Source organism: Lepus europaeus, chromosome 12 (assembly GCF_033115175.1).
Source record: "Lepus europaeus isolate LE1 chromosome 12, mLepTim1.pri, whole genome shotgun sequence".
NCBI classification, from domain to species: domain Eukaryota; kingdom Metazoa; phylum Chordata; class Mammalia; order Lagomorpha; family Leporidae; genus Lepus; species Lepus europaeus.
This window is the reverse complement of record NC_084838.1, coordinates 2541112-2563727: the sequence shown is the minus strand read 5'-3', so window position 1 is coordinate 2563727 and position 22616 is coordinate 2541112. Positions and strand designations below refer to the sequence as shown.

Below are 22616 nucleotides of genomic sequence, written 5' to 3'. Positions count from 1 at the left end.
CCAGGAGGCCGGAACCCCCGCCACCGCCTCTGGCCTCTGTCCACCGCCAGGGCCCCGGGCCAGGCCCCCGCCTGCTTCCCGGCCTCAGTTTCCCAACCGCATCCGGAGGGGCTGGACACGGAACTGCGTAAGCGCGCGCTCTGCGTGGCCTCGGCGCCGCGGGTGCGGCGTGGGCGGGGGCGGGCGGTCCTCCCTCCACCCAGCCCCCGCGGCCGGGCGGGCACTCACCGGGCAATCCACCATCATCCTCAGCCGCCGCAGCGCATCGCCGGCCCCAGGGCGGGGCCCGGGGGTCGCAGAGGCCGCTCGCCTCGGCCGGCGCGCGGCGCAGGGGGGCGCCCGGCTGCGGCGCTCATGGCGCGGCCTCCCGTCCGCGCCGGGCCCGGGGCTGCGCGGCGCTGGCCGCCGCCCGGGCCGCCGCCGCCCGCGCCGCTCCCATTGTCTGCGCCGCGCCGCGCCGCGCCGCCGGCCGCTCGGGCCCCGCCGCTCGGTTCCGCCCGGGCTGCGGGCGCTCGGCCGGGGTGGGCGGGGACTGTGCCGGCCCCGCCCCGCCCCGCCCGCAGGTGCGAGGCGCGGGCCCCCCCACGCGCGCGTGCGCGAGCTCGGGGACGCGCTCGAGCCTCGCTCGCTCGGGCGCACGCGGCTGGGCAGCCTCGCGGGGCGGCTAGAGCTGGAGCCCACGGCCGGGCGCGGACGCGGGGCCCGCGCGGGCCCACGCACGGCGCGTGCAGTGACCTCCCCGTGCGCACGCGCCACGCACCGACGACTTGGGTGGGCGGGTCTCGCGTGGCCCTCCGCCCAGCCGGCCGCTCCGCGCTCCGCACCCGCCGCGACCCAGCTGGGGTCGCCCGCATCCCCGCCAGGTGGGGGCGAGAGTGAGCAGCCACGCCGGTGCGCCCTCGCCTGCCACCCCGAGCCCCGAAGCCGCCTGCAGAACTCAGTGGACGCTGGGTCCCTGCAAGGGGGAAGGCGGGTTGCTTCTCTCCCCGCCCCCCACACAAGGTCCAGCCTGTCCCTGGCGGTGGTGCGGCTGGGTGGGAGCCTGGGAGGAGGGGGCCTGGCTGCTGGGCTGAGCGCTGGGGGAGGGGTGCTCAGCCATCCGGTCTAGGCGCCAGCGCCCAGGCCGCACCTCCACCCCAAGTGACCTTGCTCAGCTGAGCGCTGGGGGCCGGGACCTTTCTCTGCGCAGCCCCTGGCCCTGCTGCTGACCAGAGCCTTGTCGGGTACCGAGGCTGCCCTTGCTGGACCCCGGCTGAGCCCGGCGCCTCCTTGGACCCATCTCACTGGAGGAGGCTGGCGCTTTGAGCTGCCTGCCCGCCCCAGGGCTGTGCCGTGGTCCGGCTGGGGGCTGGGACCCAGCGCCGCTGACCCCAGAGGCTGGGCATTGCCCAGGAGCTCTGAGGAGGTGGCCTCTGAGGCTGGCCCCAAGAGAAGTCTGCTGTGCTTGGGCTCGGAGGGGAATCGGGGCGTGGAGGGGGCGTCCCCGGGGGAGGAAGTGTCCAGGAGGCTGGAGATGGGGTGGGGTCCCCTTGGGGAGGACTCTGAATGCCAGGCAAAGATGAGGTCACTGCAGGACTGGGGACAGGGGAGCCCAACCAGGTGGTCTTTTTTTTTTTTTTTTTTAAGATTTATCTATTTATTTGAAAGGCGGTGGGGGGTTCCATCCGCTGGTTCACTCCCCAGGTGGCCACAATGGCTGGAACTGGGCCCATCTGAAGCCAGGAGCCAGGAGCTTCTTCCAGGTCTCCCACGCAGGTGCAAGGGCCCAAGGACTTGGGCCATCCTCCACTGTTTTCCCAGGCCACAGCAGAGAGCTGGATCGGAAGTGGAGCAGCCAGGACTTGAACCGGTGCCCACATGGGATGCCGGCACTGCAGGCGGCAGCTTTACCCACCACGCCACAGTGCCGGCCCCCCAGGTGGACTTTATTTTTAAATTTATTTTCATTTTATTTGAAAGTCCGAAAGACATAGAGACCTTCTATCTGCTGGTCACCCCCCAAACGTCCACAACAGCTGGGGCTGGGCCAGGCCAGCACCAGGAGCCCAGGACTCCATCCAGGTCTGCGAGGGTGGCGGGCACCTGCTGCCTTCCAGGGCGTCCACCTTGGCAGGAAGCTGGAGTTGGAGAAGAGTCGAGGCCTGAACCCAGGCACTCTGCCAGGGGTGCAGGGGTCCCAAGGGGGCAGCGTAGTCCCTGTGCCAAACGCCTGCCCCCACCCAGGCAGCCTAGGGGAGACACAGCCTCCCGGAGCTGCAGGGAGCGTGGTGGACACGTCGTCCACCCCAGCCAAGCCTGAGCCCTGACTCCACCATGGACGAGGCCACATCACAGTCTACCCGGGCACTGCGGGGGGCTGCCGGCCCCCTCCGGGCTGGGCCTGCTGCGTGCGTGGCCACAGCTGGCTACCTGTGAAAGCAGCTCCACAGGGTGGGGTACAGATGCCTCCCAGCACTAGGCTCTGACCTACCCAGCATCCCACAGGCACTAGGACTGCACTCCCTGACGTTCACACAGTCGTTCAACAAACATCCCTGGAGTGCTTCTGGGGTGCCAGGTACCAGGGTGGAGCTCACTGCCTGGGGCACAGGGTGGACAGGGCCTTGCAAGTGGTGACACAGAGATGAGGAAGGTTGAGGGGGCAGTGGGGAGGCCTCCACTCTGGAGGGAGCACTCATCAAGGCAGGCTTCCTGGAGGAGGTGATGCCAGGAGTGAGTCCCCCAGCGTTGGCCTGGTAGTGGGATGGGCAGGTCTGGCCTGAGGGCAGTGTGACCGTGAGTGACTATGAGTGACCGGTTGGACTGGAATTCACAGGGAGGGGCAGAGGGCCTGGGAGGCTAAGCGTGGGCATTAACATTGCATTCTCTTAATTTTGTCTGTTTCTTAAAGAGGGGCCTCTGCATTTTTTTTTAAAGATTCATTTCTGAAAAGCTGAGTTACACAGAGAGAGGTCTTCCACCTGCTGGGTCATTCCTCAGATGGCTGCAACAGCTGGGGCTGAGCCAGGCTGGAGCCAGGAGCCAGGAGCTTCTTCCGGGTCTCCCACGCGGGTGCAGGGGCCCAAGGACCCGGGCCATCTTCTACTGCCTTCCCAGGCCACAGCAGAGCTGGATCAGAAGTGGAGCAGCCGGGACTAGAGCCAGTGCCCATATGGGATGCTGGCACTGCTGGGGCCTCTGCAGTTTTAGGGGCTTCAGCGTCCACGCAGCTTTGGCCTTCCGTGCCGAACTTGGTTACTCTATGCGCAGGTCTGATCCGCCAGACCGGGCCGGAGGGCTCCCGGCTGGGCCGTGTCCTGGGACACCATCTGAAGCACCTGGAACGCAGTTTGGTTCCAGGGTTGGGTTCTGTGTCATCGCAGAACGTTGTCCCCAGGGGCTTAGGCCAGGGCTGAGAGCGCCTTCCCCCTGCTGGTCTGGGAGAGGCGGGCACGGGCCAGGGCTGAGAGCCCCGCCCCCGCTGGGTCTGGGAGAGGCGGGCACGGGCCAGGGCTGAGAGCCCCCCCCGCTGGGTCTGGGAGAGGTGGGCACGGGCCAGGGCTGAGAGCCCCCCGCTGGGTCTGGGAGAGGTGGGCACAGGCCAGGGCTGAGAGCGCCTTCCCCCCGCTGGTCTGGGAGAGGTGGGCACGGGCCAGGGCTGAGAGCCCCCCCCCGCTGGTCTGGGAGAGGTGGGCACGGGCCAGGGCTGAGAGCCCCCACTGGGTCTGGGAGAGGTGGGCACAGGCCAGGGCTGAGAGCGCCTTCCCCCCGCTGGTCTGGGAGAGGTGGGCACGGGCCAGGGCTGAGAGCCCCCCCCCCGCTGGTCTGGGAGAGGTGGGCACGGGCCAGGGCTGAGAGCCCCCCGCTGGTCTGGGAGAGGTGGGCACGGGCCAGGGCTGAGAGCCCCCCCCCGCTGGGTCTGGGAGAGGTGGGCACGGGCCAGGGCTGAGAGCGCCTTCCCCCCGCTGGGTCTGGGAGAGGCGGGCACGGGCCAGGGCTGAGAGCCCCCCGCTGGTCTGGGAGAGGCGGGCACGGGCCAGGGCTGAGAGCCCCCCCCCCCCGCTGGGTCTGGGAGAGTTGGGCACGGGCCAGGGCTGAGAGCCCCCCGCTGGGTCTGGGAGAGGTGGGCACGGGCCAGGGCTGAGAGCCCCCCGCTGGGTCTGGGAGAGGTGGGCACGGGCCAGGGCTGAGAGCCCCCCACTGGGTCTGGGAGAGGTGGGCACGGGCCAGGGCTGAGAGCCCCCCCCCGCTGGTCTGGGAGAGGTGGGCACGGGCCAGGGCTGAGAGCCCCCCCGCTCTGCTGGGTCTGGGAGAGGTGGGCACGGGCCAGGGCTGAGAGCCCCCCCCCGCTGGTCTGGGAGAGGTGGGCACGGGCCAGGGCTGAGAGTCCCCCGCTGGTCTGGGAGAGGTGGGCACGGGCCTGGGCTGAGAGCCCCCCCCCGCTGGGTCTGGGAGAGGTGGGCACAGGCCAGGGCTGAGAGCCCCCCGCTGTGTCTGGGAGAGGCGGGCACGGGCCAGGGCTGAGAGCCCCCCCCCGCTGGGTCTGGGAGAGGTGGGCACAGGCCAGGGCTGAGAGCCCCGCCCCCGCTGGGTCTGGGAGAGGCGGGCACGGGCCAGGGCTGAGAGCGCCTTCCCCCCGCTGGTCTGGGAGAGGTGGGCACGGGCCAGGGCTGAGAGCCCCCCGCTGGGTCTGTGAGAGGCGGGCACGGGCCAGGGCTGAGAGCTCCCCCCCGCTGGGTCTGGGAGAGGTGGGCACAGGCCAGGGCTGAGAGCCCCCCGCTGGTCTGGGAGAGGTGGGCACGGGCCAGGGCTGAGAGCCCCCCCCCCCGCTGGTCTGGGAGAGGCGGGCACGGGCCAGGGCTGAGAGCCCCCCCCCCCGCTGGGTCTGGGAGAGGTGGGCACGGGCCAGGGCTGAGAGCGCCTTCCCCCCGCTGGTCTGGGAGAGGTGGGCACGGGCCAGGGCTGAGAGCCCCCCGCTGGTCTGGGAGAGGCGGGCACGGGCCAGGGCTGAGAGCCCCCCCCCCGCTGGGTCTGGGAGAGGTGGGCACGGGCCAGGGCTGAGAGCCCCCCGCTGGGTCTGGGAGAGGCGGGCACGGGCCAGGGCTTGCCTGCAGTGAGCTGGGTGCGTCCTTGGAGCCTGCAGGGTGCGTGTTCCCCGGGACTCAGGCCACCTCCCCCTGGGGCCTTCCCTGCAGCTCCAGAGCTGCCCCCTGAAGCCAGGGCCTGCTTCTCTGCATGGCCGGTGTCGCAGACCCTGCCTCCCTGAGCCGGGCCGGGACAGCCCTGGCCGGGTTCCCTGCCAGGGACACAGATGACGTGGCTCAATTCTCGTCCCTCTGCCCAGGACGCTCCCAGGGGCTCTTCCTGACTCCGGTCCCCTCCAGCCCAGGCTGGGTCTTCGCACTGGCCACTCTTCTACCCACAGTGCTGGAACCTATTGCCGCTTGACGGCCGAAATCCCGGCGGCTTGAGCAGTCGGCTCAGGGCCGGCCCCAGCCTTGCCAGGCGGGGGGTTACCTGCCCGCTCTGGGAACTATCCGAATCCCCACCGACTCCACCGGGGGCGTGGGCACCAGGTCAGCAAAGCCCTTGACCCAGGCGCACCTCCCGGGTCCCTCTGCGTGCAGCCTGCGGTCGGTTGCAGGGTTTCTGATGTCAGCCGGCCCTGCTGCCCGGGAGCCCACACCCACCAGGTGACCCAGGACCTAGGAGGGCCGACGGACCCATCCCTGGGGCTCCCAGGGACGACAGCTCCCACAGGGCTCCCGGGCTCTGCTCCCCTCCGCTGCGTCGGAGCATTGAAAGTCCACCTGTAGCACCAGCCAGCTTCAGCCCAGGTCTCCGGGAAGAACCGTACTCTGGCTGGTCGCGCTTGGAATCCAGTCTGACCCCGCAGAACAGATGGGCACAGGGAGAACGCCGCCCCAGGGGACAGGGACGGAGGGAGCTGGCTGGCTCTGGGGTCTGGGGTGGGGAGTTGGCTCCTGGTCCCAGGACCCCTGCAGCAAGAGAAGGGGGCCTGGGCGTTGTCAGAGTGCCCAGGGTGTGACGGGGGCCTGGGCGTTGTCAGAGTGACCAGGGTGTGACTGCAGCTTCAAGGGTGGCGGGGTCTCCGGGCCCACCCCTGCAGGGCGTCTGCTGGGCTGTGAGGCCTGTGGGGCCCTCCCTTTTTAATCGCCACTGTCACCTCCCCCGTCTGACTATTTGTGTGCTCCCCCGTTACTGTGTGACCGCCCTTGACCGTTTACCTGGGCGCTGCACGGCCAGTTTCGGGCTGGATTCCCCCGGCAGCCTGGGAGGGAGCCTGAGGCTGGACGAGGGCAGCACCGGGGGGTGCAGGGGCTGCTGGGCTTCGGAGACCCTGCTGTCGGCTCCCGAGCCAGCTAGCGTCCTCGTCCCGCGTGGAGAAGCGGCCCAGCGTCAGGTTGGGTGGCTGGGACTTCTGTCACCCCCCCCCACCCAGGTCCCCGGGGGCAGCTCCTTGGTCGGCTCAGGTGGCTCTCCCTGTGCCAGGCCACCGTCGTGCCGTGGGCTTTGCCAGGACAGCCACGTGACCCTGGCTGTAATAGAAGCTGCCTTTGCCATGTGCCACCAAGGCGGTGGGAGACGTCTGTCTCTTAGGGGAGCTCTGGCGGGGTTCTGGGTGGTGTCCGGGGTGAATGGCAGCCACCAGGTGCCCCGAGGTCTCTGGACCCCAGCGGGTCTGGGAGATGCCGTGTCCACAGCGAGGTGATGTGCTGGCCTCCATCCCGCGTGTGATCTCCCAGCAGGAGTGGCCCCGGACGGGGGTGACACTGAGGTGCTGGCTGGGGCTCAGGGGGACCCCAGGAATGGCTGCAGGGTCACGGGCGAAGACGTAGCAGCACAAAGCCCTCGGCCCACTCCTGGAAGCGCTGGACGCAGTGGGTGTAACTGGTGAGGTCAACCCCGCCGTTCACCACTGCCCAAGCAGAGGTCACTCAGGGCTGACTCCGGGGTCCCACAAGCCTAGGACCGACATCCCAGGTGTGGTGGAAGTGTTCCCTTTGCTTAGTGCCAGACGGTGTTGCGAGGCACTCTCGTTGTCTCGAATCTTCGTAAGCTGCTTGTAAGTGTGCCCATTACATAGGCAGGAACACTGAGGATCTGAGCTAAGCGAGTAGCCCAGAGTCAGGTGTGTGGCAGAATCAAGGGAAGGTGTGTTGTGCTGGAAGCTGGGGGCTCAGGGCCGGAAGTGGGAGACACGGCCATGCTCCCAGCTCGTAGCTGATGGGACAAAGGAGCCTGCTGACCCCAGGCGGACTCTCGGGCCCAGGGGAATTACCAGGGCATAGCTTCTCAAGGAACAGCCAGGAGGGGTCAGCAGGGGGCAAGGGGCCCCCAAAAAGAACCCTGGGCTTCTCATCTGTTGGGCCCCCGGGTCCCATATGCAGGCCCTGTGTCTCCCCTAGACCAAAAACTCCTAAAGCCCGGGAGCCCCTCACAGCCCACCCAGCCCACCGCGCACTCCCAGCCGTCAGCCTGAAGCCCGGGGACCCTCACAGCCCACCCAGCCCACCGCGCACTCCCAGCCGTCAGCCTGAAGCCCGGGGACCCCACAGCCCACCCAGCCCACCGCGCACTCCCAGCCGTCAGCCTGAAGCCCGGGGACCCTCACAGCCCACCCAGCCCACCGCGCACTCCCAGCCGTCAGCCTAGAGCCCGGGGACCCTCACAGCCCACCCAGCCCACCGCGCACTCCAACCGTCAGCCTGAAGCCCGGGGACCCTCACAGCCCACCCAGCCCACCGCGCACTCCCAGCCGTCAGCCTGAAGCCCGGGGACCCTCACAGCCCACCCAGCCCACCGCGCACTCCCAGCCGTCAGCCTGAAGCCCGGGGACCCTCACAGCCCACCCAGCCCACCGCGCACTCCCAGCCGTCAGCCTGAAGCCCGGGGACCCTCACAGCCCACCCAGCCCACCGCGCACTCCCAGCCGTCAGCCTGAAGCCCGGGGACCCTCACAGCCCACCCAGCCCACCCCGCACTCCCAGCCGTCAGCCTGAAGCCCGGGGACCCTCACAGCCCACCCAGCCCACCGCGCACTCCCAGCCGTCAGCCTGAAGCCCGGGGACCCCACAGCCCACCCAGCCCACCGTGCACTCCCAGCCATCAGCCTGAAGCCCGGGGACCCTCACAGCCCACCCAGCCCACCGCGCACTCCCAGCCGTCAGCCTAGAGCCCGGGGACCCTCACAGCCCACCCAGCCCATCGCGCACTCCCAGCCGTCAGCCTGAAGCCCGGGGACCCTCACAGCCCACCCAGCCCACCGTGCACTCCCAGCCGTCAGCCTGAAGCTCGGGGACCCTCACAGCCCACCCAGCCCACCGCGCACTCCCAGCCGTCAGCCTGAAGCCCGGGGACCCCACAGCCCACCCAGCCCACCGTGCACTCCCAGCCATCAGCCTGAAGCTCAGGGACCCTCACAGCCCACCCAGCCCACCGCGCACTCCCAGACATCAGCCTGAAGCCCGGGGACCCTCACAGCCCACCCAGCCCACCGCGCACTCCCAGCCGTCAGCCTAAAGCCCGGGGACCCCACAGCCCACCCAGCCCACCGTGCACTCCCAGCCATCAGCCTGAAGCTCGGGGACCCTCACGGCCCACCCAGCCCACCACGCACTCCCAGACATCAGCCTGAAGCCCGGGGACCCTCACAGCCCACCCAGCCCACCGCGCACTCCCAGCCGTCAGCCTGAAGCCCGGGGACCCTCACAGCCCACCCAGCCCACCGCGCACTCCCAGCCGTCAGCCTGAAGCCCGGGGACCCTCACAGCCCACCCAGCCCACCGCGCACTCCCAGCCGTCAGCCTGAAGCCCGGGGACCCTCACAGCCCACCCAGCCCACCGCGCACTCCCAGCCGTCAGCCTGAAGCCCGGGGACCCCACAGCCCACCCAGCCCACCGCGCACTCCCAGCCGTCAGCCTGAAGCCTGGGGACCCTCACGGCCCACCCAGCCCACCGCGCACTCCCAGCCGTCAGCCTGAAGCCCGGGGACCCTCACGGCCCACCCAGCCCACCGCGCACTCCCAGCCGTCAGCCTGAAGCCCGGGACCCTCACGGCCCACCCAGCCCACCGCGCACTCCCAGCCATCAGCCTGAAGCCCGGGGACCCTCACAGCCCACCCAGCCCACCGTGCACTCCCAACCGTCAGCCTGAAGCCCGGGGACCCTCACAGCCCACCCAGCGGTGGGGCAGATCCAGCCTCGTGGTGGTGCTGATCTGGGTGACAGGTGAGGGCGGACAGAAGAGACCTCCGGGACGTCAACATAGAGTGACAGGAAGCTGGGAGGGAGGAAGTGGGAGAGAGGGCAGCAGGTGCACTGGACCCCTTTCTCCTTGGAGACTGTGAAGTGGACAGAACCAGGGACTTCGGACCCAAAGTGTGCCCAGGAACCACCAGGCAAGCCCAAAGGAAGAATAAAACCAGCCTGGCTTGGGCTCCTGTGGGGTGGGACAGGGGGCAGGTGGGGGGAAGGGGTTACCTCTGGACGCAGGGAGCCGGGGCGGATGTGGGGGGCGGACACTCATCCCTCAGTAACACCCGGGGTCCCAGGAGAAATGCATTGATTCTTTCCAAGGGCAGCACCCCCAGTTGACTTGGGACCTCCCACCAGGCCACCTCCCGGTACCACCACCCATGAATCTCTGGGGGTCGAGAAACATCCAAACTGCACCAGCCACAGCAGTACCTTTGGAGGGGGAGGCAGGCCGCCGAAGCTGGAGCCCACACTGAGGCCCCACTCCTGCCGTGGGGCAGACGCTCTCCAGCTGCTCAGCCGTGGGCTCCGAGGGCAGGGCCGGGGTCGGGGTTCACGTTGTCTCCCGGTACCTGCACACAGCAGGGAGTGAGCACAGGTGCAGGGTGCACGGATGGAGGAGGGGAAGGAAGGAGCCGAGACACCGCTGGGTCCCGGGCATCTCCTCTGTGAGCAGGGCTGTGGGCCGATGCCCGGCTCCTCCCTCCCGTCGTTCTGTGACCAGTGGGGCCCCGGGTGCCAGGTCCATGCCCGACGCTTGGGGACACAGCCGTGTGCATGTGGAGCTGACTCGGGCAGGGGTGAATGAGGGAACTGAAGCCCCATCCTGGGGCGGACTCAGTGGGGAGCAGGTGCCTGGGTCACAGGTCTTGCACAGGTCTGGCGGCTCAGGAGCAGCTGGGCGGGGCCTGGGTGGGTGGAGGGGGTGTGGCATCTTGGTCTGCAGTCCCCCTCTGGGCCTTGCTTCTCACTGAGCCTGTTTGCCTGTCTGAAATGAGGGAATGCACCTGCCGGCTCCCTGTGAATTTGGTCTTGTTCTCCAAGAAAGACAGAGAAGTGGTCTCCCCTCTGGTGCCTGGGGAGCGCGGAGGTTCGAGTTCATGGAGGGGAAGTGGACATCCCCTGGGCTGAGGTCCCCAGCGTGGTTAGTGGCAGAGCTGGGCTGGAGCCCTCAGGCCCCGCACGTGCCCAGCCCTGCACGGTGCTCCCCACGACCGAGTCGGCCCCGGGAGCCCTGTGTGGGCCGGGTGCAGAGGTCCAGACCTTTCTTCTCCAAGGGCTGGGGTGGGGTCTGCAGAGCCCTTGTGGCTCTGGAGCTGTGGGGGCGGGGCTGGTGGGGTGGGGTCTGCAGAGCCCTTGTGGCTCTGGAGCTGTGGGGCGGGGCTGGGGGGGGTGGGGCCTGCAGAGCCCTTGTGGCTCTGGAGCTGTGGGGGCAGGGCTGGTGGGGTGGGGTCTGCAGAGCCCTTGTGGCTCTGGAGCTGGGGGGCGGGGCTGGGGGGGTGGGGCCTGCAGAGCCCTTGTGGCTCTGGAGCTGGGGGCGAGGCTGGTGGGGTGGGGGCAGCAGAGTGACCCCCTCTATAGGCCTCGCCTTCCTTCCCTGGGGGAGAAACTTGTGTCAGGACCAGGAGCCAGCAGGCCCAGTTCAGACCCGGACAATGCTTTTGCCTTTGTTCCCTGGGTGGGCGGAGCCCACGTCTCAGCCCATCCGCCCAGGATTCCACCCCAGATTTTCAAAAACAGCTTTATTTTCAATTTTTTTTATTTAAGTTTTTATTATTTGTTTGAAAAGCAGAGTTACAGAAAGAGAGAGAGAGAGAGGTTTTCCATCCCTGGTTCACTCCCCCAATGGCCACAACATCTGGGGCTGGACCAGGCTGCACTCAGGAGCTTTGAACCCCATCCGGGTCTCCCACGCGGGTGCAGGGGCCCAGGCACTGGGCCGTCCTCTGCTGCCTTCCCAGGTGCATCTGCAGAGAGCTGGATCAGAAGTGGAGCAGCCGGGACCCGAACTGGCGCCCATGCGGGACACTGGCGTTGCAGGCAGCGGCCACGATCCCCCGTGCCTCCAATCTACTTGACCTCAGATGGCAGAGGTGGCAGACTCCTTCAGTGCCGGCCAGGCTGTGGCTAGGAGAGCCCTGTGGGGTCCCTGGCATGTGCGTGGGGGTGGGGCTTCCTCCCAGCGTCACCCTGAGCAGCTCCTCCCTGGGGCTGCACATCGCTGTCATCAGAGCCATGTGCAGCTGCCCCAGACACAGGGGTTTACCGACGGCAGGGCTCAGCGGGCTCCTGGCTCCTTGCGTGTCCTGTTCCTCTCTGACCTCAGGGCAGCCGTGGGTTCACAGCCCCCGCGCTCAGCCCTCAGAACCCAGGAAGGGCCAGGAGTCACGGTGACTCAGCCCGTGGTCCTGCACCAAGCAGGGCCCAGCTGGACCGAGCAGAGCCCAGTCCCACAGGCGGACACTGAGAGCAGCGTGCCACCCCCTGGCCTGCACTCTGGCCTGCCGCACCCCCGGGGGGCGTGCCCACAGTTCTGGAACCTGAACCTGTGCTGGGGGTGCCCAGGAAGGGGCTGTGCTTGGGAAGTGACTGACAGGTGGGAATCCAGCCGCGAGGTGAAACAAGTTCAAAATCATCATCACCTACCAAACTCGTGCAGTTCCCCTCCCCCAAACCCCGAAGGTAGAAAGCCTCGGGTGGCCCCGGGGATGGACCTGCACTCCCCAGCAGTAAGCGGGGGTCTGGACTCTCCTCCTGGAGTGGGGCTGGGCAGGAAGACCCCCAGCAGCCTCCCCTCTACTGGGTTTCTTTACTTCTGGGGCTCAGGGGACAGATTGGAGCCCCTGGGGCCCCCAGCATCCAGCAAGTCCATCTGTCCCTGGCGGAGAGAATACGGTGCAGCCATTTAAAGTGACAGGGTCAGGCTGAGGTCCCCCCAGTGCCATCAGCTCCACGGAGTGGACTGTGAACTGAGAGAGAGAGTGTGTGTGTGTGTGCGCGCGATTTTAAATACAATGGGCCCTGGCCAGGTGTGTCCGCTGTCGGGGAGGGGGCTGGGGGAGCCTCCTGGCTCTGGCGTATCCTCGCTCAGTGCTCCCCATTCCTGGGGGGCGGGGGGCGCAGCTTTGTGGCTTGGAGGCAAATGGACCGGATTTGAATCCTGTTGCTACTACTTATGGCCAGGAGTTCCCGCTTAGGGCGTGGGGGAGCCATGGCCCCACCGCTGTCTCCCGTGTGGAGGAATCGCACGTAGCTCGCCAGCCCCTGGCGCATGCTCATGGCAACTGCTGGATGACTGTGCCCTCGTCCATGCCTGGCCGTGCCAGGCAGTGACCTCACCCCGTCAGCTGCTCGGAGCTCAGCCAGGCCCTGGGGCTCCCTTCGGGCACAGGTGCCCTCGTGGCAGAGCTGGCCCGGCCCCAGCGGAGGGAGGGGAGGCAGCCGCCTGGCTGTGTGCTGGCGTGTTCTCTGCCCAGGGCCCAGGTGCACTGGCTCCAGGACCCGTCTGGGAGCTGTCGCTGTGAGAACAGAGAAGGCACAGCAAAGGCGGGCACAGGGTCCTGGCCTTGGCTTTGGGCAACCTGGGCCATGCTGCTGCCGGGGGGGGGGGGGGGCGGTGCTCTGCTGGGGAGGGGGCTCTCCCTGACAGCAGCCACTGAAGCGCGAGTGTTAATGCCTGGGAACCACTCTCCGGTGGTGGGGACCGAGCCTGTCCGGGGGATGCGGTCTCCTGGTGAGTCTGAGCCCAGGTGCCCACCCAGGGCTCACCAAGGCCCCTCTCTGGCTGTCCTCCCTCCGCCCCTCCCACGCCCTCACCTGGCGCCCGGGGTCCCCTGCAGCAAAGGACTTGTCCCCCAGTCCTGTGTGCTGCCAGGGACCCACACTGCCAAGGCTTCATCACCCAGCTGAGTGACCTGAGCGAGTGTCCTCCCTGTAACCTGGGGACGAAATGCTGACCTCATAGCCATAAAAGAGACAGGTGTGCAACACCAGGGGCCGTTGGCCTAGTGGTTAAGATGCCGACATTCCACACTGGTTCTTGGTTCGAGTCCCAGCCCTGCACCGACTCCAGCTTCCTGGGGATTCACCCTGGGAGGCAGCAGTGATGGCTCGAGTCGTTGGGTCGCTGTCACCCACGCAGGAGACCTGGATTCCAGCTCTGGCTTCCGCGTGGGAATTCAGGGAGTGAGCCAGCAGATGGAGCTCTCCCCCTGGCCCCCTTGTGTCTGTAGCTCTCTCTCTGCCTCTCAAAAGAGATACAAAGATCAAAATGCAGAGGGTCTCACAGGGTGCCCAGGGCCAGCTACGGACGGGCAGGGCCGGCAGGGTGCCCAGGGCCAGCTATGGACGGGCAGGGCCAGTGTTACCTGGGGACAGACTCGCAGGGTGCCCAGGGCCAGCTACGGACGGGCAGGGCCGGCAGGGTGCCCAGGGCCAGCTATGGACGGGCAGGGCCAGTGTTACCTGGGGACAGACTCGCAGGGTGCCCAGGGCCAGCTACGGACGGGCAGGGCCGGCAGGGTGCCCAGGGCCAGCTATGGACGGGCAGGGCCAGTGTTACCTGGGGACAGACTCGCAGGGTGCCCAGGGCCAGCTACGGACGGGCAGGGCCGGCAGGGTGCCCAGGGCCAGCTACGGACGGGCAGGGCCGGCAGGGTGCCCAGGGCCAGCTACGGACGGGCAGGGCCGGCAGGGTGCCCAGGGCCAGCTACGGACGGGCAGGGCCAGTGTTACCTGGGGACGGACTCGCAGGGTGCCCAGGGCCAGCTACGGACGGGCAGGGCCGGCAGGGTGCCCAGGGCCAGCTACGGACGGGCAGGGCCAGTGTTACCTGGGGACGGACTCGCAGGGTGCCCAGGGCCAGCTATGGACGGGCAGGGCCGGCAGGGTGCCCAGGGCCAGCTACGGACGGGCAGGGCCAGTGTTACCTGGGGACAGACTCGCAGGGTGCCCAGGGCCAGCTACGGACGGGCAGGGCCGGCAGGCTAGACCACGCCAGAGAAGAGGCAGCGGCAGAGGAGATGATGCTGTTCCCCGAGACGGCTGCTCGGCTCGGCGTGGTCTTCGCACAGGGCAGAGCTCCGACCCGAGACGGCCGTGGAGGGAGGACCGCAAGCTCCATGATGAGCCACGCACTGGGCAGCCCGGGCCGGCGCCGAGCCAGGAGCCGAGGCCCCTCTGCTGTGCTCAGACTGTGGTCCCGGGGGAATGGGTGTGCCCCCCCCCCTCCTCTGGGTGTGGAATTCCCAGAATTCCTCCTGGGCCCTCATCCGCACAGCACTGTCAGACCGAGAGCCCTTGGGTGTAGCTCAGGCCTGGAAGATTCCCTAAGCTGCCCCGGGGAGGAGGCTGGGAGCAGCTAAGGGTCTTGGACAAGATCGACAGTTTGGGTGTGTAATCGGTGATTTACTTTTTTTTTTTTTTTTTTAAGGCAGAGTTGGAGAGAGAGAGAGATCGATCGATCTTCCATCCACTGGTTCACTCCCCAATGGCCACACCGGCCAGGGCTGGGCCAGACCGAAGCCAGGAGCCTAGAGCTTCATCCACGTCTCCCAGCGCCCGCACCTGTCACACCCGCACCTGCCACACCCAGTGCCGGCCCTGTTCTGCGTTGGAGGCTGGCTTCCTCGTCCCCCGCACAGAAGTCCCGGTGTTCTCTGTACATTCCCGTCCAGCCCCTCTCGCCCACGCGGGCTGCCCAGGTGACCTGGCTACCCGAGAACGCGGCCACGACGGCTGTGCCCCTGGCCCCGGGCAGCCCTGGCCGCCCTCGGCCCCGGCCCCGCTGGCCTGGTGAACGCGGGAGCCGCGCCTCTCCCACGCCGCGTCCTTTGGTCCCCAGAGGCCAGGTCTCTCCTTCCGGCCAGGACCCTGCCTCTCACCAGAGCGGCCGAAGCCGGCCATCGGGGCGCGCGTGGGCGGGGGCTCCACATAGGCGGGGTGCACGTGGGCTCGCGTGGGCGGGGGCTCCACATGGGCGGGGTGCGCGTGGGCTCGCGTGGGCGGGGGCTCCACATGGGCGGGGTGCGCGTGGGCGGGGTGCACGTGGGCTCGCGTGGGCGGGGGCGGAAGCTGCCCTGCTGGGCCCCCGGCGGCCGATGCTGGGGCCTCCTGGGGGTGTGCGTGGGCTCGCGTGGGCGGGGTGCACGTGGGCTCGCGTGGGCGGGGGCGGAAGCTGCCCTGCTGGGCCCCCAGGCGGCCGATGCTGGGGCCTCCTGGGGGTGCACGTGGGCTCGCGTGGGCGGGGCGGAAGCTGCCCTGCTGGGCCCCCGGGCGGCGGATGCTGGGGCCTCCTGGGGGTGTGCGTGGGCTCGCGTGGGCGGGGTGCACGTGGGCTCGCGTGGGCGGGGCGGAAGCTGCCCTGCGGGGCCCCCGGGCGGCCGATGCTGGGGCCTCCTGGGGGTGCACGTGGGCTCGCGTGGGCGGGGCGGAAGCTGCCCTGCTGGTCCCCTGGCGGCCGATGCTGGGGCCTCCTGGGCTCGCGTGGGCGGGGCTCCACATGGGCGGGGTGCACGTGGGCTCGCGTGGGCGGGGCGGAAGCTGCCCTGCGGGCCCCCCGCCGGGACCAGGGAATGCTAGGTGAGTGATGAATGAGCTGACCTCTCCTGGAGTCGGCTCCGCCCCCTGGACGTCCCCGGCCGGGCTCCCGCAGGTCCGGGGCTCCCGGCTCCGGGACTGGACGTGACCCTGGCCGTGTCCTTGTGCCTGTGGGTGCCCATCGTCCTGGTGTGGCCAGCCACACTCGGCGTCTGCTGCAGCCCTGTCTGACCTCAGGGCCGGGCTCCCGAGGGGCGGTGGGGGCTCCTCTGCCTGCCATTGGCTGGTGAGTGTCCTCCCGTGAGGACGCGTGGCCGCGGCCTGGGGGGTCCATCGCCAGCCGGGTGGTGACCTGTGGCTGACCGTGGCCTCCCCCGACAGCGTCGGAGCAAGGGTCTCCACCTGGCCCAACTTTGAGAATGGTGAGGGTCCTCGGCCCCTCCCCCGGGCTAGCCCTGCCCAGGCAGAAGGAGCCGTTTCCTGTGAGCAGGTCGGGGGCTGGGTGCGAGGGCAGGAGCAGTGGGTGCTGCTGCAGGAGCCTGAGGTGTGGGCTGGGCGCCGGGCCAGCTCCAAAGCCCGAGGCCCTGACCCTCCCGCACCTCTGTGATCCCGGCCCCCACCCCAGTGCTGCAGGAGACCCCCTCCCCGCCCTCACTCAGATGGGCTCTGCTGTTGGAACCCCTTCTGGGTGGAGCCGTCCGGGGTCGCTGCCCCGCCCAGCTGCGCTGCTCTGGCTGGGCCCAGGCTGGCAGGGAGTGAGCAGGATCCGGCGGCCAGGCGGGCCTAAGGCTGGGGGGCGGGGCCGGGCAGAGGGGCGGGGCCGGCAGGCGTGAGTGGGCAGAGGGGTGGGGCCAGGGCGAGGGGCGGGGCCGGCAGGCGTGGGTGGGCGGAGGGCGGGGCCGGGCTGGCATGGGTGGGGCCAGGACGAGGGGCGGGGCCGGCAGGCGTGGGTGGGCAGAGGGCGGGGCCGGGCTGCTTGGGGCCCAGGACCGGGGTCACCTCCACTGCCCTCTATGACACGGGGCCCCTGGCCCTGGGAGCTCAGCCACCATCAGAGAAACGAGTAACGTCCGCCGCAATCCCGGAGACGCCCGGGCTCCACCTGGGGCTTCGCGAGTGACCCGTGGGCTCAGGGCGGGCACAGTGACCGCGCCTGCCCGGGAGGCGGTCAGGACTCGGGAGAGCCGCGCCCTGCAGGGCCCCGCAGCGCCGACAGCTGCACCAGCCCCCCCCCCCCCCCCGTGGCGCCTGCGGCCGGCGCGGGGCTCCGCTCTGGAGGACCCAGCTCCTTGGCAGCTCCTTGTTGGAGGACAGCACCTGCCCCTGTAAAACCTCAGACGTGAGGACACCGCTGTGGGATGAGGGACGGTGACCGGCGGTGTTAACTGGGGCGAGAAGAGTGGTGACGCACACGGCCGGGGGGAGAGCAGCGGCTCTGGGGGCCCAGCAGGAGAGGGGGCGTCCCTCCGGCTTTGTGGCACCCGGTGTGTGGCACGCGGGTGTGTGTGTGTACATGTGTACTGTGTGTACATGTATGTGTACGTGTGTGCTGTGTGTGCATGTGTGTGTACGTGTGTGCTGTGTGTGTGCATGTGTGTGGATGTCACTCAGGATCCCGGGTGTAGACGGTTTGTCGCATCTTCAGGAGAGAGGACCCCTCGAGGCGTCTCTGTGTCACAGGTGGGGTCCCCGCCACGGCTTAGCCTGCAGTGACACAGCGCTGGCCCCCTGCCCCTGGAGGGTGTGGGGGTCTGCCAGCTGCTCTCCCGGTTAGGAGGGTTGACTGACACGGCTGTCGGGGGGCTGGGCTCCCTCTCCCCAGGGCTGTCTGGCGGTGACACTGTGACAGCTGCGCGTGCTCTCGGTGTGGCGCTTTGCGCTCACGCGGCCGGCGTTTGTCCTCGGTCACAGCAGTGACCTGTCAGAGCTCCTTCTGTCACGGGACATCCACTTCTCTCTGGTCTTGGTCCATGAGAAAAGCACTTAGAGCTCGTGGCTTGGGCCGGTAAAGCCGCCACCTGCAGTGCCGGCATCCCACATGGGCGCCAGTTCAAGTCCCGGCTGCTCCACTTCCGATCCAGCTCCCAGCTATGGCCTGGGGAAGCAGCAGAAGATGGCCCGAGTGCTTGGGCCCCTGCACCCACGTGGGAGACCCGGATGGAGCACCTGGCTCCTGGCTCCTGGCCCCGGCCTGGCTGTTGTGGCCATTTTGGGAATCAACCAGCAGATGGAAGGTGGCTGCTCGGCCTCTCCCTCCCTCTGGAGCGCTGCCGCTCACGTAAACACATAAGCTGTGGTCTGCCTCTCCGGCTTTCAGCATTTTTCTCGCTCTCGCTCTGACCGCAGGCAGAGCGGACGATTTCCTTCTAGCTTCTGGTTCTCAGATCGCACTGGGGAAGCGCTCTCCACGGTTACATGGAGGCTGCATTTCCGAAACACACACCCTGACCCACTGGGATTTCCATTTTCAATGGAGAGAAAACAAGTTTTAAGTAAAAAAAAAAAAAGAAAGAAAGAAAATCCAGTCCCTCCTTAGAACGGGCAGGCAGGCCAGGTGCCAGGTGCGGCAGGGCTCAGAGGGGTCATCGCCCTGGTCATTTAAAAAAATAGATATTTACTTGTTTGAAAGTCAGAGTTACACAGAGGAGAGGCAGAGAGAGAGGTTGCTGTTCACTCCCCAAATGCCCACAGTGTTCTGGGCTGGCCAGGCCGAGGTTAGGAGCTGGAACTCCAGGCAGACCTCCTGTGTGCGGGGACCCAACCTCGGTCCATCACCCACTGCCCCCCGGGTGTGCGTTAGCAGGGAGCTGGGATCGGGACTCAGAGCCGGGACTGGATCCCAGACGCTCTGATGGGGGATGAGGGCATGTTAGCAGGCCGCTTAACCGGTGGACAGAGCGCTGCCCCAGCGGCCTGGTTTCACTCCCCCAGAGTCGGGTCCCTCCCCCAGGCCCAGCCGCAGTCCTGCACGGTCGCCCAGCTCCTCCACAGGGAATCCCTCTCCTTGGCTGGGGCCGTGCCTGTTGCTCCCTGCAACACCTTCTGTGTTGAGGAGGAGGCTGGAGTGGTAGGAGGGTGAGGGGCACCGCTCTGCACCCCTGGAGATCCCTGTGTCTGCTGGGGTGCAGCTGAGAGCAACGGCATCCCCCCGAGGCACAGGGACCCCGAGGGATTAAGGCACCTGCCCCCGGCACCCAGCTCCCAAGGAGCTGTGGTTCCAGTCCTAGGGGAGATGTTTCTTGTAGGGAATTAGAAATGCAGACCCTGGGGTGGGCGCCGTGGTGCAGTAGGTTAATCCTCCGCCTGTGGTGCCGGCATCCCATATGGGCGCTGGTTCGAGTCCCGGCTGCTCCTCTTCCCATCCAGCTCTTTGCTGTGGCCTGGGAAAGCAGAAGATGGCCCGAGTGCTTGGGCCCCTGCACCCACATGGGAGACCTGGAAGAAGCTCCTGGATCCTGGCTTCAGATCAGCACAGCTCCGGCCACTGCGGCCATCTGGGGAGTGAACCAGCGGATGGAAGGCCTTTCTCTCTGTCTCTCCCTCTCACAGTTGTAACTCTACCTCTCAAATAAATAAATAAAATCTTAAAAAAAAAAAAGAAATACAGATCCAAGAATGGGCCCCAACAGTCCCCCTCCCTACCTCCCAGTTTCAGATCTGCCTGTGTGAGTTCGAATCAGACCTGGGGCCTTGTGTCTGCCTCTGGGTGACCTTTGCCAACCAGCTGGAGGTGGCCTGGGTCACTGCCCCCGGGTCGAGGGGCTCGTGAGAGGCCGAGAAGGAGTGGAAGGAGGGGCAGGTGAGGGGCGAGACAGGAGTGGGGGAGGGGCAGGGGAGGGCCGAGACAGGAGTGGGGGGAGGGGCAGGGGAGGGCCGAGACAGGAGTGGGGGGAGGCCCAGGCCTGGACGCTCCTCCTCAGCTCAGCCCAGCTCTGCGGGCCGCTCTGGGAGGGGCGTCTTGCCACTGTGAGTCTCCCACCCGCGGGCAGGCGATGCCTCCCCTCTCCCTGTGTCGTCTTCAGTCTCCACCCGTGGTGTTTGGTGATTTTCAGTGCACAAGTCTTTTACTTCCTTGAGGGGGGTGTGTGTGTCTTTCTTTTTAAAAAAAAGATTTATTTATTTGAAGGGTAGAGTTAGAGAAGGAGAGACAGAGAGAGAGAGTGAGCCTCCACCTGCTGGTTCACTCCCCAAATGGCCACAATGACCAGGGCTGGACCAGGCAAGAAGCCAGGAGCCAGGAGCTTCTTCCGGGTCTCCCACACAGGTGCAGGGGCCCAAGCACTTGGGCCATCTTCTACTGCTTTCCCAGGCCACAGCAGAGAGCTGGATCGGAAGTGGAGCAGCCGGGACTCGAACCATATGGGATGCTGGCCTCACAGGCACGGCTTCAGCCGCTGTGCCACAGCGCCGGCCCCTGTCAAACGCTTCGCTGCATCAGCTGACCTCATCCTGTGGCTTTGTCCGTTCTCTCCCGCGGTGGGCCCACTGCCAGGTCTCCACGCGCCGCCCCTTCCTCGTCGTTGCCCGTTCTCACATGGCTGCCTTTGTCACACCACAGAGGCCGCCCCTGTGAGCCTGGGCTGGGCTTCACGCCTCCTGGCTGCTCCCCTGCCCGCCTGGGCCCTGGGGGTCCCTGACCCGTGCCTGCTGCAGCACCAGAGCCCGTCTGGGGGCGTGGCCGCACGAGGCCCCGCCTCTGCTCCTGGGGTGCACACAGCCGGTGCTGCCTCGCAGGGAACCATGGGGACACAGGTGAGCACCAGCGCTATGGAAACGCCTACCTCAGCTCACGGTGTCAGGACTGCAGGACGCGGAGAGCCCCTGGAAACCTCCCGGAAAGCGGCAGGGGTGGGAGCTGCGTGTCGTACCGGGGGGCCGGCGCCTGTCCTGGCCCCTCTGCTTCTGACCCCCTTTCCTCCCCACGGGCCTGCGAGGCAGCGGGGGTGGCCCAAGCACTTGGTCCCTGCCACCCTCAGTGGGAGACCCAGATGGAGCTCCTGCCGCCTGGCTTCGCCTGGCTGCTGTGGGCATTTGGGGAGTGAAGCAGTGGATGGAAGAACTTTGGTCCCTCCCTCTCTCTTTTGAATAAATAAATAAATAATAAATACATTTTTAAAACAAAGAAAAGGGAAGGGTAGTGAGCAGCCGCCCTGGAGAGCGGTGGGACAGGGAGTGAACCATGGGACGATGTACTCGGTCCCGGCGTCCCGAGACGAACCGGTAGAGGCACAGCTAGGGCTGAGCTGTGGGGACCCCCGGCCTTTATCCTGGCGACGGGAGGCCCCGTCTTCCTGTGGAGGCTGCAGGGTGCTTCCTGTCCATCACCCACATCTCTTTGATCCAGTGGGCAGGTGCAGGGGGCGTGACCCCTGGGGATGCCCCACTCTTCTCCCCCGAGCAGCTCTTCACCACAGCTTTGCTCAGGAGAGCAGGACACTGGGGATGCCCACCCCGGAAGCAGGGCCGGGCTGACCCCAGAGCCCACCACACGACGGAGTCCTGGGTGCCCAGGCCGGGAAGACAGGCCCAAGGACAGGAGCCCTCCATGTGCTGATCTGGAGAGATCTGCGGCCGGACTCGACCCTGGCAGGCCTGACTGCTGCCGGTGAGTGCTCAGGTGTCACCAGGAGCCGGCACGCAGCCAGAGTCTCTCCTCGCCTGGGTTACCACGTCCGTGGGCGCCCAGCCCAGGGCTCCCAGCCAGGCTAAGCCTCCGAACAAGAAGGAGACCCTAGCCAGTCCTCAGGGGAACACCACCCACATCCCTTGGTGAACCCAAACCTGCTCTTCCAGGTGGCTGTAGGGGGCAAGGGTCAGGGACCCCACTACATGGGAACACCCAAACCCAGGGGCTCCGGTTTCTGGGATTCCTGCCTGGGGCTGCAGGGCTTGCACTGGCCACCAGGGGGCGCAAGTGCCCCAAGCACAACGGAGCCACTGGAGCTAGGGACGAGCCCCCAGGGTCCGCTCTGTGTCCCTGTCCCCAGCCAGGGTGACCTCGTGTCCCTGGCATCCATGTCCTCAGTGTGTGCAGCTCGGGGGCGGGGAGGGGCTCCCGGGGGCGCTCATCTTTGCATGCAGCGCCTGTGCCCCTGGTCAGAGCCGTGCTGGGCCTGGGTGGGCCTCTGAAATGGCCATCGGGGGCTGCCCTGTGTGGGGTGGACACGCACGGACGCTCCAGAGCAAACCCAGGGAGAGCAAGAGCGAGGCCCAGAGGGAGCATGAGGCCGGGGCTGGGGTCACCAGGTGGGGTCCACTCTGTCCCACGGGTCACTTTTTGTGTTGCACACAGATGGGCAGCAGCACCAGCCCTGCCCAAGTCTGGGGGCCGCGTGCCGGCTGGGGGCTGAGTGCTGCAGATTCGGGGCGGACATGAGTGCAGCCAGAGTGGGGCGGAGCCCCGGGGCTGCAGCGAGCCAGGGAGCAGAGGAGGGAGGGGCAGGGCAGGGCCACCCCGAGCCTGGGCCTGTCCTGTGCCTGCTGCCGGTACCACACAGCTCACACACAGCTGCTGGCAATGGACGTTGCTGACCACAGAGCCTGTGGCCTGGGATCCAGTCCCGGCTCCATGGGAACCTCTGCCCTCAGGTGGCCGGGTCTGGGCTCTCGGCCGAGGCTCCCCGGGCATTCCCCAATCAGGGCTCTCAGCCAGGTCACTGACCGGACCCCCGGATGCTGACCAGGCTGCAGGGAGCTCTATGTTCCTGCCCCTGGGGCCTGTGCATAGGCAGCTCACGACATCCCACCCGGCTGAGAGAGAGAGAGAGAGAGAGAGAGAGGGAGCCCGCAGAGCTGCAGCCCAGGCCTCGCCCACTATCAT

General features: G+C 67.6%; 1 protein-coding gene across 1 annotated transcript; it reads right to left on the bottom strand.

Annotated features, from left to right (window-relative positions):
* Window positions 1-352: 352 nt before the first annotated feature.
* LOC133771970 (uncharacterized) lies at window positions 353-15760 on the bottom strand. Its single transcript, XM_062208430.1, has 2 exons — window positions 14975-15760; window positions 353-664 (listed from the first exon to the last, which is right to left on the bottom strand). The coding sequence occupies exons 1-2, from the start codon at window positions 15758-15760 to the stop codon at window positions 353-355; spliced, it is 1098 nt and encodes a 365-aa protein (XP_062064414.1).
* Window positions 15761-22616: the final 6856 nt, after the last annotated feature.